Raw genomic sequence first — 13,294 nt, 5'->3', positions numbered from 1 at the left:
TGTGACATTATTCCTAGGTCAGTCCCTGCAACTTTCAGAAGTAAAGGGAACACAGTATTAGTGAGGTTACAGAACTGAAACTTCTCCCGTGTGGAAAGCGTGTTGGAGAACTTAAGTGGCTGATGCAAAAACGTGAATGATACTGGGCAAACAACGTGGTGGACTCCGTGGTGGAGGACCCGCTTCATTTGTAGATATAAATGGCTCATTCTAAGGAAACAATTATACAATGATTGTTATTTCCATAGTTATATACCATTTCTCCCAATAGATGCCCTTAAATCCTACACACTGGACGTTTGAAAACAGCAAGTGGTGCATTCCACAGCTGAATAAAGCAACTGGGGGATCTGCCTTGGGACATATAAGCAATCTGTCACTGTAACAGACCAAGACAACACAGGCTGAGGAAAACTGGACACACCAAAATCATAAATCACAACATTTCATCACAGAGTAACTCCTGGAATGCAGCAGAGCTCACAAATCCATTATGTATAACAATGTGAGAGTAGCCCAGTGTGGATTTTTTTCTTTAAATTGATGCTTCACAATGCTAGTCTTGACGCATGCTGCTAGTTTGAAATAACATCTCCCCACTGTGGCACCTGTAACCTCTTTCAACCTTTTCTGGAATGCCAACGAGATGGAATTGGGGAAGAGGGAGGATAAAGCAGCGAGGAATTGAGTGTAATAATACAATAGATGGAGAGGGAGGGAGGGAGGGGGGCGGAGAGGACAGAGACAGAGCAAATAAAGAAAAAGGAGGCAATGAAAGAAAAGAGAGGTGGGGGGAGGTGAGGGGGTGCCTATATATGTGCTTAGCCATGGCCTTCAGCTGTGGAGTTCCTGTTGTTGTGAGGTGGGAGTTTCCCTCAGCACGGGCCGAGAGGAAAACGACAGAGGATGTCTTTTTCCTGGTTGATGAAGAATGCCCGGGCCTCGAGGTCTTTCCTTTTCGCATGTGTGTTTTATACAACTTTTTGCCAGAGTGTCAATGCTGATGATCTGAACTGCTGTCCTGCCATGTCACTCTGGAGCTACGCCACTGTGACACTGATGCATAAACATTTCAGCAGAGAGGCGAGCACAGGGGAAAGCATTCCTCCCAGGGCCACAGGGTTGTCTGCTCTTAAACACCCCGTCCAGCCTCACTACAGATTGGACTACACGTCCCAACATGCTCCCCCCACAATAGGGGGCGGGGGCCGTAAATCCTAGCAGCCAATGGCTTTGTGACTGGGGATCTGTGGCTGGTGTGTTGCACGGCAGCTGTTGTCAATGGCAACAGAGGTTTTCAGGGAAGCATGAGCTGGACAGCTGGCAGAGGGTCCCTCAGTCCTCTACCGGGAGTCACATGATTCCCCCAGCAGCCAATCTCAGCCCAGCGCCCTCCTCTCTCCCTCGCTCCTTCTCTCTCATTTGCTCACTCTGGCTCTCTTCGGCTGCAGCAGGAGGGGGAGGGGAGATGGAAAGAGAGGAGGGAAGTGGAGACAGAGAGGGAGGGAGGCGAGGCGAGGGGCCAGCTTACACAGGGAGCGAGTGAAAGAGCTTGAGAACGAAAACGGAGAGCGGGAGTCTCTTCCCTCTGTGTGGCTATCAAAGGAGAGAAGTGAGGAACCCACGCACGCCCTGTTTGCCCTCCAGCCTCCGCTCTGAGCAGCAGGAGAAGGAGAGAAGACAGAGGAAAGGACAAGAGAGGAGTGTTTGGTTGGATGTATCAGACTGTCACACTCAGAAACACAAGGAGAGACAGAACCATGCCTCTGTGGAGAGGCGCAGCAGTCGGCTGCCAGGCTGCCTCGCCTGTGTGAGGAGAGCAGGATTGGATTGCTGTTGGGAATACTGAACAAGGAAAAGAAGAAGAAACAAGGCAGGCAGCCGGTGATCTCGTGCCATGACTGGGAACAGGAGGAGAGAGGAGGCTCGCTGAAATCATGGACCAGGTGAGGATGGAGAGAAGGAAAGGAAGGGAGGGACTGAAGGGGACGAGAAGGGGACCACCACCTTTAGAGTGCTTCACATTCACACCTTGCTGACACAAAACACACAGAGCAGCAACAGCATTCATAACATCCATCATCCCCCTTTCCATTCCCTCTAGGCAAAAAACAAACTGCACAGCATGCTGCTTATCCTGCGACGTGTTTTCTGCTTTCACCCCCTGGCGAGCTAGGTTTCACTCTGGGGGGGGAGGGGGCCGGCAGAGGTGCTGCCACCGGTAAGTGCCAGGCCCCTGGAGAGATGACACAGCTGAAAACATCACCGGCTTATCTCCGATATGGGTCATAAGATCAGCACTCTGGCAGAGGAAAGAGAGAGAAGCATAAAAAGAGGGGTGTGGCTCAGTTGGTGGGTTAACAGGCATCCTCGGTCGTGATCCGTCTTAACATGTCATGCAGAAATTGGCACCCTCGCCTGGAGTCAGGATGGAGGCGGGAGATGGGATGTCATGCAACAGGGTTCCCATCCAGAGCTGCGTGTGTGTGTCTGCGTTCATTCATTCGTGGAGGCTCAGATGAGCGTGTCTACTGCTTTGTAACACTGTGTACTCATGTCACCAGCCCTTACAGAGACTGTCATCCACCGCTTGTTTGCTGTGAGAGCAGCTGATGCTTGGTCAATTTGACCCCTTCGCTTTAAACTTCTCCAGTATTTAAGGACTGTTTTGGAATATTTGGTGTGTTTTACAGCCTCTGAGTGGAGGCTGATTGCAGCCGCTGTTACCAGTTCAGGCTGGAGATGACCAGCTGCTCTCCTCTACGTTGCCCTCAATGCACTACTAGTGTCTGTCCTAGTCATTGATTACCTCATCCCCCTCTTATCTCCCTCCCTCCTTCTCCTCTGTTGCTTTGCGTCCTCTCCTCCTCCTGAGGTGGAACTGTTGTGAGCATCAGGTTCGTGATTAAGGAGGAGGAAGAGGAGGGGGAGATTAGGAGGGGTGTATGGGTGAGACATCCCAGCCCAACCCTTCATTTGGCTGAATAATGCATGCGGTCCATAAGGGGAAAATCTCCTGTCTGTGCCCGCTCGTTCAGGTTGGGGTGACGTTAGCCCCCTAGTATAGCAGAGATGATGTCATCACTGCTGCTGGTCAGACTGTGGGTGTGTTTGGGTGTGGATGGGTAAAGACGTTTGCAGGAGGCATGCCATGTTTTTCACTTGTTTGTGTGTTTTCTTTCTCACTCATAACCTTATTTCCCCAAATGGGAAGCCTCAGGCAATAACACAGAGCACACAGTGTGTCTGACCATGGGTCATGGCCTCAGTGTCACACACACACAAACACTTTCAGTATCAGTTCGCATTCTGCACCAAAAACCAAGAGTGGTGTCACTTACAGCACAATGTACCTCACAGGAAACAAAAACTATTTATAAGACTGCGCAGCGCTGCGAAATGCTGACACAGCGTGGCCTTGGTGCAGTGCTAAGGCTGGGTCGGTGTCATTTTAATAGATGGACCATATTGTGATGTTACAACCAAATATGATTATAGCACTTCCCGTTCATCACGTGACTGAGTATCATTGTCGTTGTGGAGCTTTATCTCGACTTGTGTTTCCTGCTCCAGGCCTTTGTCAGCCTGGTGTTTCGTGATGATTCTGTATATACAGTGTGTATGTCTGAGAGGCTTCTACAGATCCACTGTCATTTGGCAGCATAAACATGCACTAACACTGCTGTGCAAATGTAAACAGAGACATGTAGTGTTTACTATAGTCATGGAAAGGCTGCACGTTTACAGGACATCACCATGCAGTGTGTGCGTTTCTCTTTGTCCTCATTTTTCAGCTCTATGCAAGGAGAGACACACATGTTCAAACGCACAGTGATAAGGAGGGCAGTGGCTCAGTGAGGAACAGGAAAAGGCTGGTTACATAAAGTGTCTGTGAGAGCGAATCAAGGGCAGCAGTGGGACACCTCTTTTCTCTCAGAGTCTGTCTGCGCTGCATTCTTCTGCACCCGAGTAATGCCGCGCTCCACGCTCTGCACATGATGTAAGTCATCCTCAGCGGAGGTGTCTGGTTTTACATGTTTATAAAACACGCTCACTGACACCAGGATGGTTCTCATTGAAAAAAAAAAAAAAACTTGCCCGAGGATGATTAAAATGCCAGACTCACTGCAAATCAGTGCTTTCAGATCAATAGTCATTAAGGCAGACCTGGGCAGAGCTGCGGTGACGGCTGCCCTGTGAACTCTGGGTTTGGAGTATCCTGACCACATCCATCAGACAAAACAAGCAGTTCTCTTAGCTGTAACAGCCAGAGAGACAAGTTAGTGCTCGATCATGGAAGACAGAGCTAGAAAATATACATTTTCTGGGATAATGTTGTCTGCAAACTTCTTTTTTATTGCATTCAATGAACTCCATAACTCCTGAGTGTACAGTGTGTAGGCAAGCGTTTCATTGCAGTGGAGGGAATCCCTCATACTGCCGGATGAGCCTCAGTGAGGTGGACAGGGGTGACGCTGCTGTGTTTATGCTGCTGTCTGAACATGACTCCCTCGAGGCTCAGTTTGGGCGGCACGGCGACATATGTCTAACTGTACTATGTGTGTGTATACCAGTGTGTGTGACTGTGAGTCCCTGTGGCTCTCAGCCAGAGTTATCTCACAAATTGTTTTGTCTGTTTCCCATAGATGTGACTGGAGTGGAATGCAGTCAAAATTAGCTCAGAGCGAAGCAGCCGCGGAGGGAGATGTTTTACAAGAGTGAAAGTGTGTGAGTGTTTAAAGAGAGAGAAAGAACAGGCTCTTATTAAGTTACAAACGAGATAGTGACAGGGAATGTGGAAGACAACAAGTGTGAGAGAGGGAAGGATAAAGGAAAAGCCTCATGGTGGAACAGGTGGTCTAATCTGACGCCCCACCCACAGCACCCCGAAGCCCCCTGCCTATGCCTCTGCAATCCTTGGACACTTAGGAGTTTCTTTGTCCTGAGCAGTTGAGACTGAAAGGATGAACTTTGTCTGTGCATTTGCATCAAAATTGACATTAAACACACACATATAAGCATATATACCCAGCCCTTCACCCATGCAGAGAGCTGCTGCAGCTTCTCTGACCTGTTTGTCAGTTTTGCATGGCAGGGATGAGGGGGATTACAATGAAAATTAACCACGCTACAGGACAGAAGCATAGTGTTTTTAGTTGAGTTTGCATGTGGTGAGCGAAACATGCAGAGGGCTGTGTGGACATTTGTGGGACATGGAGCTGAGGGAGAATATGATTAACCTGGCAGCCATTTAAAGGCTTGTAGCAGATGAAGCAGGGAGTCTGTATGTAAAATATATACTTAAAAAGAATATTTTACCCCCACATTTTCCTCTACTTCTTTATAGGATAAAGAATGGGACATTTCTAGAGCAAATTTACACACATTTTGATCTATTTCCTCATTTTGAAATATATATACGAACATTTAGATGTAACTGTCAACCTATTAGTATTAGTGTAAGATGAAGATGTTTTTGCATGTGAAGGATGTTAGTAAAGGGTTCCTGTTCTTAATTTGGGCTCTATTGGATTGTCAAGCGGGCGATAACCAAATGGTAGATGCCTGCAGGCAGACAATGGGCAAATTGTCCTGTGAAAGAAAACTAGGACACCCATCTCCAGGAAGTAAACAGCTCCTGTTCAGCTCAGGACGACTGCTTTGGACCTCAACCTCAATGCACTAGAGTGGCGAGCAATGAATGAATGCAGATGGCAGGGGTAACGGTGGGGGGTGCTCCCGCAGGGGTCGAAGGTTATCCCGTGTGGTTAAAGCCCTTCCTGTCAGCAGTGCTTTGCATCAGTCCAGGCCATGTCAGGGATCTGCGGGCTGATGACACAGGATGAGGAGGGGTAAATGGAACAAAACTGAGGGATGAGGTTTATTGGTCACGTCCAATTAGGAGGCTGTTTGCTACTGAGTTTGTCCAATTTAAGCTAATGGGCCTGTCTGGCATGTGCAGCGCTCAGCTTGACATGTTTTAGATTTCAACTCATGACCTCTGTTTCTATCTCGAAATCAGTCTTCTGCCCTTCTTTTACGTCCTTGAGTCTTGACTTCAGCATCCAGGTTTTGAGTAAGGATGTCAGTCTGGCACGAACAGCTGTGCAGCTGATGCCTGCTGTTTCATTACTTTGATAATTAAACAGGCCACAGAGCTGCCCTACTGTTAGTGGGCACCACAGCTGCATATCAATAATGAACTGCACACTTAACAAGCTGACCTCTTGTCCTATTTTCCAAACTACTGAAGATGAGACAATTAAATTGACTACATCTGAGTCGTCAATTTGAAGATATTTCATCTTGTTTTAGGCATCATCCCTTCTTTCTGTACCACCTCCCTTTTTACCCTCTCATTCAACGCCTACACTGACCATGTGTATGGACAGGTTGCACCAGTATCACCGCCATAAATCCTGCTAAATCCCACCGAGGGAGATAAAATAAAAGTCACCACAGAACTGTATCTGAGGACAACTTCGTTTTTTTACTCTCCACCTATACTCCACCTTGCCATGCCAGCACTGTAGTGAGCCCCCTTGTGGCCTCCAACGGCAACTGTGGCTCCATTTCTGTCTTTTCAGTGGGATTGAGGATTATCTGTTTAGGGAAATCTCTGCAAAGGAACAGATGGTGTTCTTTTTACAGAATTCAACCTAGAATAAGAAGTTTGTTTTGATGTTGATGACAGTGCACATTTATGTGTATTCCACATGGGAAATAAATAATCCTCCCTGGTTTGGTGACCCCTCACCCTCATTGATTACAAAGCAAAAAAGCAACATTTTGTGTTATAATGTTTGCCTACTCATGCAAATCAATGTCCTCACTCACAGAATATACTTTCTTTAGCTTTTGTATGAACACACCATTGAAAACATAACAAAACAGTCATCTTTATGTGCATTTTGCTAGTTAAGAATATGTTTCTGTGAGTGTTGACATTCCTTTTGAATTCAGTATATCTGCGTGTGTGGGCCCAGCTTATATTTAAAGGCTTAAGAGGTGAGCGATGCCAGTCTTTTGTTCACTCTGTTCTTATCTCTGTCTGCGATTTAGTCTCAAGCACGAAGTCTAACACTAGAATTACAATTCCTTGAGACTGACAACAGCATTTAGGACCCATGAACCAAATATTTCTGCACTGATGGTTGGTTGGGTGAAAACAGAGACCTTTCTGAAGGTTGGAAATCTGTCCTCCAAAAGGAGAACACCCTGCTTTAAGGCCATGTCTAGACAAACTTATCTCTGAGTTTTAAGGCCAGGGAAACGCTTGGATTAAGATATGATCCCCCTCGAATATACGGGATTATTCAGTTTACTGTATATTCTGTAAGAGGTGTGGCTTACAGCTTTTGTTGTACCACAGGAAATCGGCCGTTGGCCTCAGGTTCCTTTCTTTAAATCACCTTTTTCTTTGTATAGCTGTACAGATGTATTCATACTCAAATGAGGCTCCATGATAAAAAATGAAGCAGCAGTTGTCTGGATGGCTGTGATTTGTTTTATTAAGTTTACACTGCAGGTTAGGTTTTTACTAAACCTTTATTCAAACAGGTGGAAGTCTTATTTGTAAAACAAATATTTTTTAAGGGCAGAAAATTAGTTTAGTGGACCAGTCTCAATTCTGTTATTTGGCACAATTTGTGAAAAAACATTTATTGCAGCCAAAAAGTTGTTGAAGCTTCAAGAAACCGCCAGCATGACAGCAAAATTCTCTCTTTAACTAAATTAAAGTGAAATAGTCACCTGGAGACATCAAACAGTTAAGTTTTAGGATGTGTGATCATATCAGTTTGCAGGGTTCTCCCAAATCTTTCAAATGCCCATTGTCCGTATGGATGGATTATTGAATGGGCCCAGGGGCCCAAAATGTCAGGGCCCCCCTGGCCTTCACCTGCAAAATAAAAGAGACACAACCAGGAAAAGTGTGAAAATGAACACAAAGAGACACAAAATGACCACAAAGAGACACAAAACTACTATAAAGAGATGCAAAACAGCAGCAGAAAGACTCACAATGACTACAGACAGAGGCAAAATGATCACAACGAGACATAAAACCACTGAGAGATGCATAACAACAACATAAATAGGCCAAACAACTATAAAGTCTGTGTGTCTTGCTCCTGTATAGGAGCGGTGGTGGGGCCTACTGCATGTCTGGGCCCAGGGGCCCATTGTCTCATAATCCGCCCACAATTGTCCGTTGTATATTCAGGCTGGTGTATTCGGGGAACATGCCACCTACTAATAACATGTAATTCTAATTTTACCTGAGTTATTTTAGGAGGTTCCTGACTCACCAGTGACCAGCAGAAAAATCTGATGTAAACAGTTTTGCTGATATCAGATAAAGGGATTCCCGAATGTGACTTGAAGACATATCTCATCCTTAGAACTTGTTTCCATTGTCTCCCTGACCGTGCCGCAGGAAGTGATGCTAGAGGCAGGAAGCAAAGCTGTGAAAGGTAAAGAGGCTGCAAACACATGAAGTGACGGGCAGCAGGAAGGAAACTTGCGGCGTTGCTACTGGAACTACTGTTTATTTTCCTTCTCTGTCTCTCAGAAGAGGTTTAGTGGAAACGAAAAGGTGGAGTGGGGGCTACAGGGTGTCCTTTGATGAATGTGTGCCAAGCAATTATAGTAACAGCTCACATTTATAGAAACAGTGGAATACCCTGGATGTGATTCAGTTGTTGCTGTTGTCTAGAGCTTTGAGGAATAGATTGATCGAGACAGACTGGAGACTTTGGGGAGTTGAATGAGTGGTCACTTGTGCAAATGGTGACACCTGAACATCCACTACTTTCCCTGTTAGACTCAGGTATTTCCTTCTCTTTGTTCCTTTATCTCAAACACTCCCACATGGCTGCTCTATCAGCTCTAGTCATGTTAAGGAAAACATCATGAAGAGGAGGCTCAGCAGTTCATGTGTAGGGATGAGATAGTGTATCAGCTTGTACAGGAAGATAAGACTGAAACTACCTTGGAACAGTTTGGACAGCAGGCTTACACACATCTAACCCAGTAAAAGACAGTAACAGTGAGTAGGTGTTGATACAAACGTCTGTATCAGTGGTAAAAACTGTAGAAACAGGGCTAAAATAGAAGCACGTCCAGTCATAAGCACAGGCTTGTGGTGGTCCTTTATTACGTGTGTGTGTGCGTGTGTGCGTGCGCGCGTTCTTGGCCCCAATGAGTCATTCTCTCCAGTATCCTACCCAGCCGAACGTCCTCTGCAACAGCCAGAGCTCGGACTTAAACCCGTCTCCGCAGCCATGCAGCAGCCAGTTGTGTCCACGGGCTCGTCTGAGTTACTACGGCCTACGGGAGAATGAGCGAGGCAGCTGCAAGAGAGGAGGGGGATTAAAATGAAATGTAGTGTGGGACAAGGCGCAGAGGGAAGACGGGTCAGCAGGTCAACAGAGGAACAGAGATGACACATAAGACAAAGTGTAGAGACATGAGCTAGACTGCAGTATAGGCCATTACTGGATATCAAAAACTGGACGTAGATGTCATCGTTAGACAGCGAAAGAACAACAAAAATCAGTTAATGTACAGACCTGCTCTATGACTTCACTTGTTTTAGCTTATTTATATAGAGTCATGTATACTTAACATCACAGCTTATGATATGTAAACTGTGTGTCTGTGTTTTAGAAGTTTGAATGTATTTTGTAGTGTTCAAGACCTTAATCGGTTTCTGTTTGGACCTTGAAGCTTACTTGAGTTTTGTAACTTACTGCAGTTTCATCAAAGTTACATTATTATTACATTATACTACATGTTTACATGCTTTAATGTTAAAAAATGACTTTATTTTTCGCAGTGTGTGTGCTGGAACACCTGCATTCAAGCGGCAATCTCAGGGGTTGAAAAATGAAGCCAGCACAAGTCTCAAAAACTGCAGTTCTTCTAATGACCACTTGAGGCTGGATCCAGAAGCCGGTTGATCCTCATATACCCCCATGTTAAAATGCCAGTTTTACAGCAGAAATAATCATGTTAACAGCCTTGCATAAAAAAGGGTTTAGTTCTCTACAGCTTATTTCCTCCTTCCATGACAACTGTATGGGGTGTGAATTTTTATGTAACTCATCTTTTTACATTTTATTGAGGCTTAAAGTTACGCATAATTAAGAGCGAGCTGCTTTGAGTGACAGGCTGTCTGCCGATAGTGTCTTCCACTTCTCATTCAGATCCACCCCTCGCTCCTCCACAGCTCCAGCCCCTCACCCAAATATGGTCACTTCTGTCACCAAAAAAAACAAAATGGCGGTTGAAATGCCAAACTCGAGGCTTCAAATGGGAGTCCACAAATGAATAGGTGATGTCACAGTAGCGACGTCCTTTATTTTTATAGTCTGTGGTATTCACCCTCTGTCTGAAACACCATTTTAGCATCTGTCTGACTTTCTCGGTCTTCTGTATCTCTGCATCTCTGACGGAACTGAGAATAGCAGCACTTGTTACTATGAAAAATCACCAATAAACGCTTCTACAGAAACCGTCAGGAATATGATCCAAAATCAGGGCAACTAAGATGACGCATTTCCCTGACATTAGCATGTAGCTACATGTATGTCAGCAGTGTACTTAGAGTCAGGGAATAACTGTTAAATGAGAATAGTGACACTTTCTACGGTAAGAAATTTACATCATCAGCTACCAAGTTTATGGGTTTCCCTGACCTTATCATATAGGTTCATTTAGCAGTGTAGGCTGTGTAACGATATAAAGAAATCCAGCACGCGTCACACTGTAGCCAGAGTAAAGAAAAGAGGCAGGTTTTCAACAGTGTACAGAATGGTCTGAAGCATGGGATTACTTTTATATTCGTTTACCTCATTATGTAAAACTTTGGCCCTGTTTAATATGAACATCCAAAATTGTAACACTATATTTAAGACACAAAATGTGGAAAAGCATAATAGATTCCCCTTTAAATTGCATTAGCACTCAACAAAAATGAATGTAGACTGTCATAGATTTAATCCGTGCAAGTTTCCAGAGTCTACTTGCCATTTTTCGTATCACAGGGAAATGAACGGAAACCAATGGTGACCCAAAATGGCAGGAAAACTATATCCAGAATCTGACATAAATGTTTCCACCTCACCGGAAAAAAAGTTTTGGTGGAAACACAGCATCATTGAAACTTTGTGGGATTCTGTGGCCATGAAATGAAGTTCCTAAGACTCAGTAATTGGTAAGATCTTATCACTTATTTGTTAAAGAGGACAAGGGATTGAGCAGTGTAGGATGTAGGATGCAAAAAGCTGCAGTTCTCAGTCACTTCTTCACAAATTTATGTGAAAATCGAAACATTTCAGTCAAGTCTCAATATGCCTGTGCAGTACAGTGACAAAACCTGCCTGTGCTGCCCGGTCAGCTGTTTCCTCCCCTTGTGCCAGTTGTCCGGTCAGACAAAGAGGACTCCTCCTGTCGCAGAGAAAAGGGGGAATTTACGGCTCTAACCCTAACCCCAAACCCCCCTCTCAACCTTCCCGCAACCCTCTTCAAAGGAGTGCCACAGGAGCCTCTGTGTCAACAGGACGCCAAAGATGACCAGAGTGTGAGACGTACGGCAGAACCCCTCACATATCTACATCTCATTCACGAGTACAAATATATCCGAACCTCTCCCTCTCTCATCATCGACATCCACATCTCAATCACACACTTACAGGCATGTATGTGTTCGTACATGCTTAGCAATAAGCAGCTGAACATTACTTGTTAAGCTCAAGCATATGTGTTCCTATCAGCTCCACATTTCTTAGGCTCTCCACTCTAGGCCCGTTTCCACCGCAGGAACTTCGGGGTAATTTTACGGGGCCGGGGCCGTTGGTGCGTGTCTCCACCACAGGAACCACCCCAAAAGGACAGAGTTCTGGAACTTTTACAGGGGCTAAACAAGTCCCTGCCTCGGGGTAGGTACTCAGAATGGCCCCGAAAGACTCCTGGCTGGGGCTTGGGGATTACTTGCTGATTGGATATACTCAAGGAGGGATGTGACAACAACAGAAAGCAACAAAATAGCCGGCATTTTTAAAACTCAGCAGACGAGGATTAGCTCGTTCATATAGCTTCCGCTGCCATGTAAAAAAAAAAAACTCACTAAATGGCCCGTGAAAAAAATATTTTTTCCAGTGGATTTCTTAGTTACAACATGATTGAGCTAGCAAAGCAGTTTTGTGTTGACATGTGTGGTATTTATTCAGTTATGGGAAGTCCCGATGTCTAGAAAGCATCAGCTGACAGGGACAGCTAACAGCAGCAGCAAAGCTAACATCAGGACGTCATCTGTTAAAAGCCTCCCGTTGCTGGATACGACATGAAACTACTCCAGTTAGCTCAATCATGTTGTAACCAAGACATCCGCTGGAAAAAATATTTTTTTCACGGGCCATTTAGTGAGTTATTACAGACACCGCTATCGGCTAACGGCGTCCCTACGTTGCCCCGGTCAAAATGGTCGCGCAACGATTACGTCACATCCAGAGGCAGCCCGTAACTTTACAGGAACCTTCCTCATACTCCGCTCTCTCAGTGGAGACACGGCGGTTGAGAGGGCCGAGTGAGAGGACGTTCCTGTAGTAGTTCCTGCCCCCCAAATAGTACCAGGAACTTCTTCAGTGGAAACGGGCCCTCTGACCGAGTGCTCACCGGACACATTTCACTCTATCAGGCCCAGACAGCGATAATCTTTCTATTACACTTGAGACGACAGAGAGAAGGTTAAAAAGAGGGAGAGAGGACTTGCACATTGTGTCTTCTTGGCTCTCAGCAGTAGGAAAACCATCCAAGCACCTTCATTAAATGCAACTGTATAAAGTAGAGGGATAGTGTGGCCTGTGTTACACGCTCTCCAGAGACTTAAAGTAAATGATGTTGAAAAGATCTGGCAACCATGCTCCTCAGACTGAAAGTATGTGTGTGCAGAGAGGGGTGACGGACATTAACTGAAAGGGCAGATTCAATAACTTGAGGGAAGCGGAGTGAAACAGAGGAGATATGAAAGAATGAGAAGCTTCCGGGGGGGTAAAGTAGTGACCACGATTAATCGTAGCATACCAGCACACACGCTCTGTGAAGTGGCCTAGAATGGTACGAAGGATGGCAGGGGATACCCAACCACCAACTCCCTCCATCCCTCCCAATCGCTTCCACAGCTTCAGCAGCAGAGCGGGGAGGCTGGACCACTTGCCGAGCCAAGCCAGCGGAGGGGAAATGGGAGTCGGGGAGGCGCGGTCAAGCGAGCTAATAGGATGATGGTTGTTTA

The 13,294-nt window shown here is 45.7% G+C and overlaps 1 protein-coding gene across 1 annotated transcript in view; it reads left to right on the top strand.

Moving 5' to 3' along the window:
• The first annotated feature begins 1,511 nt into the window (after nucleotides 1-1,511).
• Nucleotides 1,512-13,294, top strand: part of arhgap23a (Rho GTPase activating protein 23a) — a 75,280-nt gene continuing 63,497 nt past the window's right edge. Inside the window, exon 1 of the mRNA XM_049560418.1 lies at nucleotides 1,512-1,946. Within this exon, the coding sequence (XP_049416375.1) occupies nucleotides 1,938-1,946 (9 nt within the window). The 5' untranslated portion in view covers nucleotides 1,512-1,937. The remainder of the gene's footprint in view (nucleotides 1,947-13,294) is intronic.

The sequence above is a fragment of the Epinephelus fuscoguttatus genome, linkage group LG19 (genome assembly GCF_011397635.1).
Source record: "Epinephelus fuscoguttatus linkage group LG19, E.fuscoguttatus.final_Chr_v1".
NCBI lineage: Eukaryota > Metazoa > Chordata > Actinopteri > Perciformes > Serranidae > Epinephelus > Epinephelus fuscoguttatus.
The sequence above is the reverse complement of the archived record's forward strand: the minus strand, read 5'-3'. Positions and strand labels throughout refer to the sequence as shown.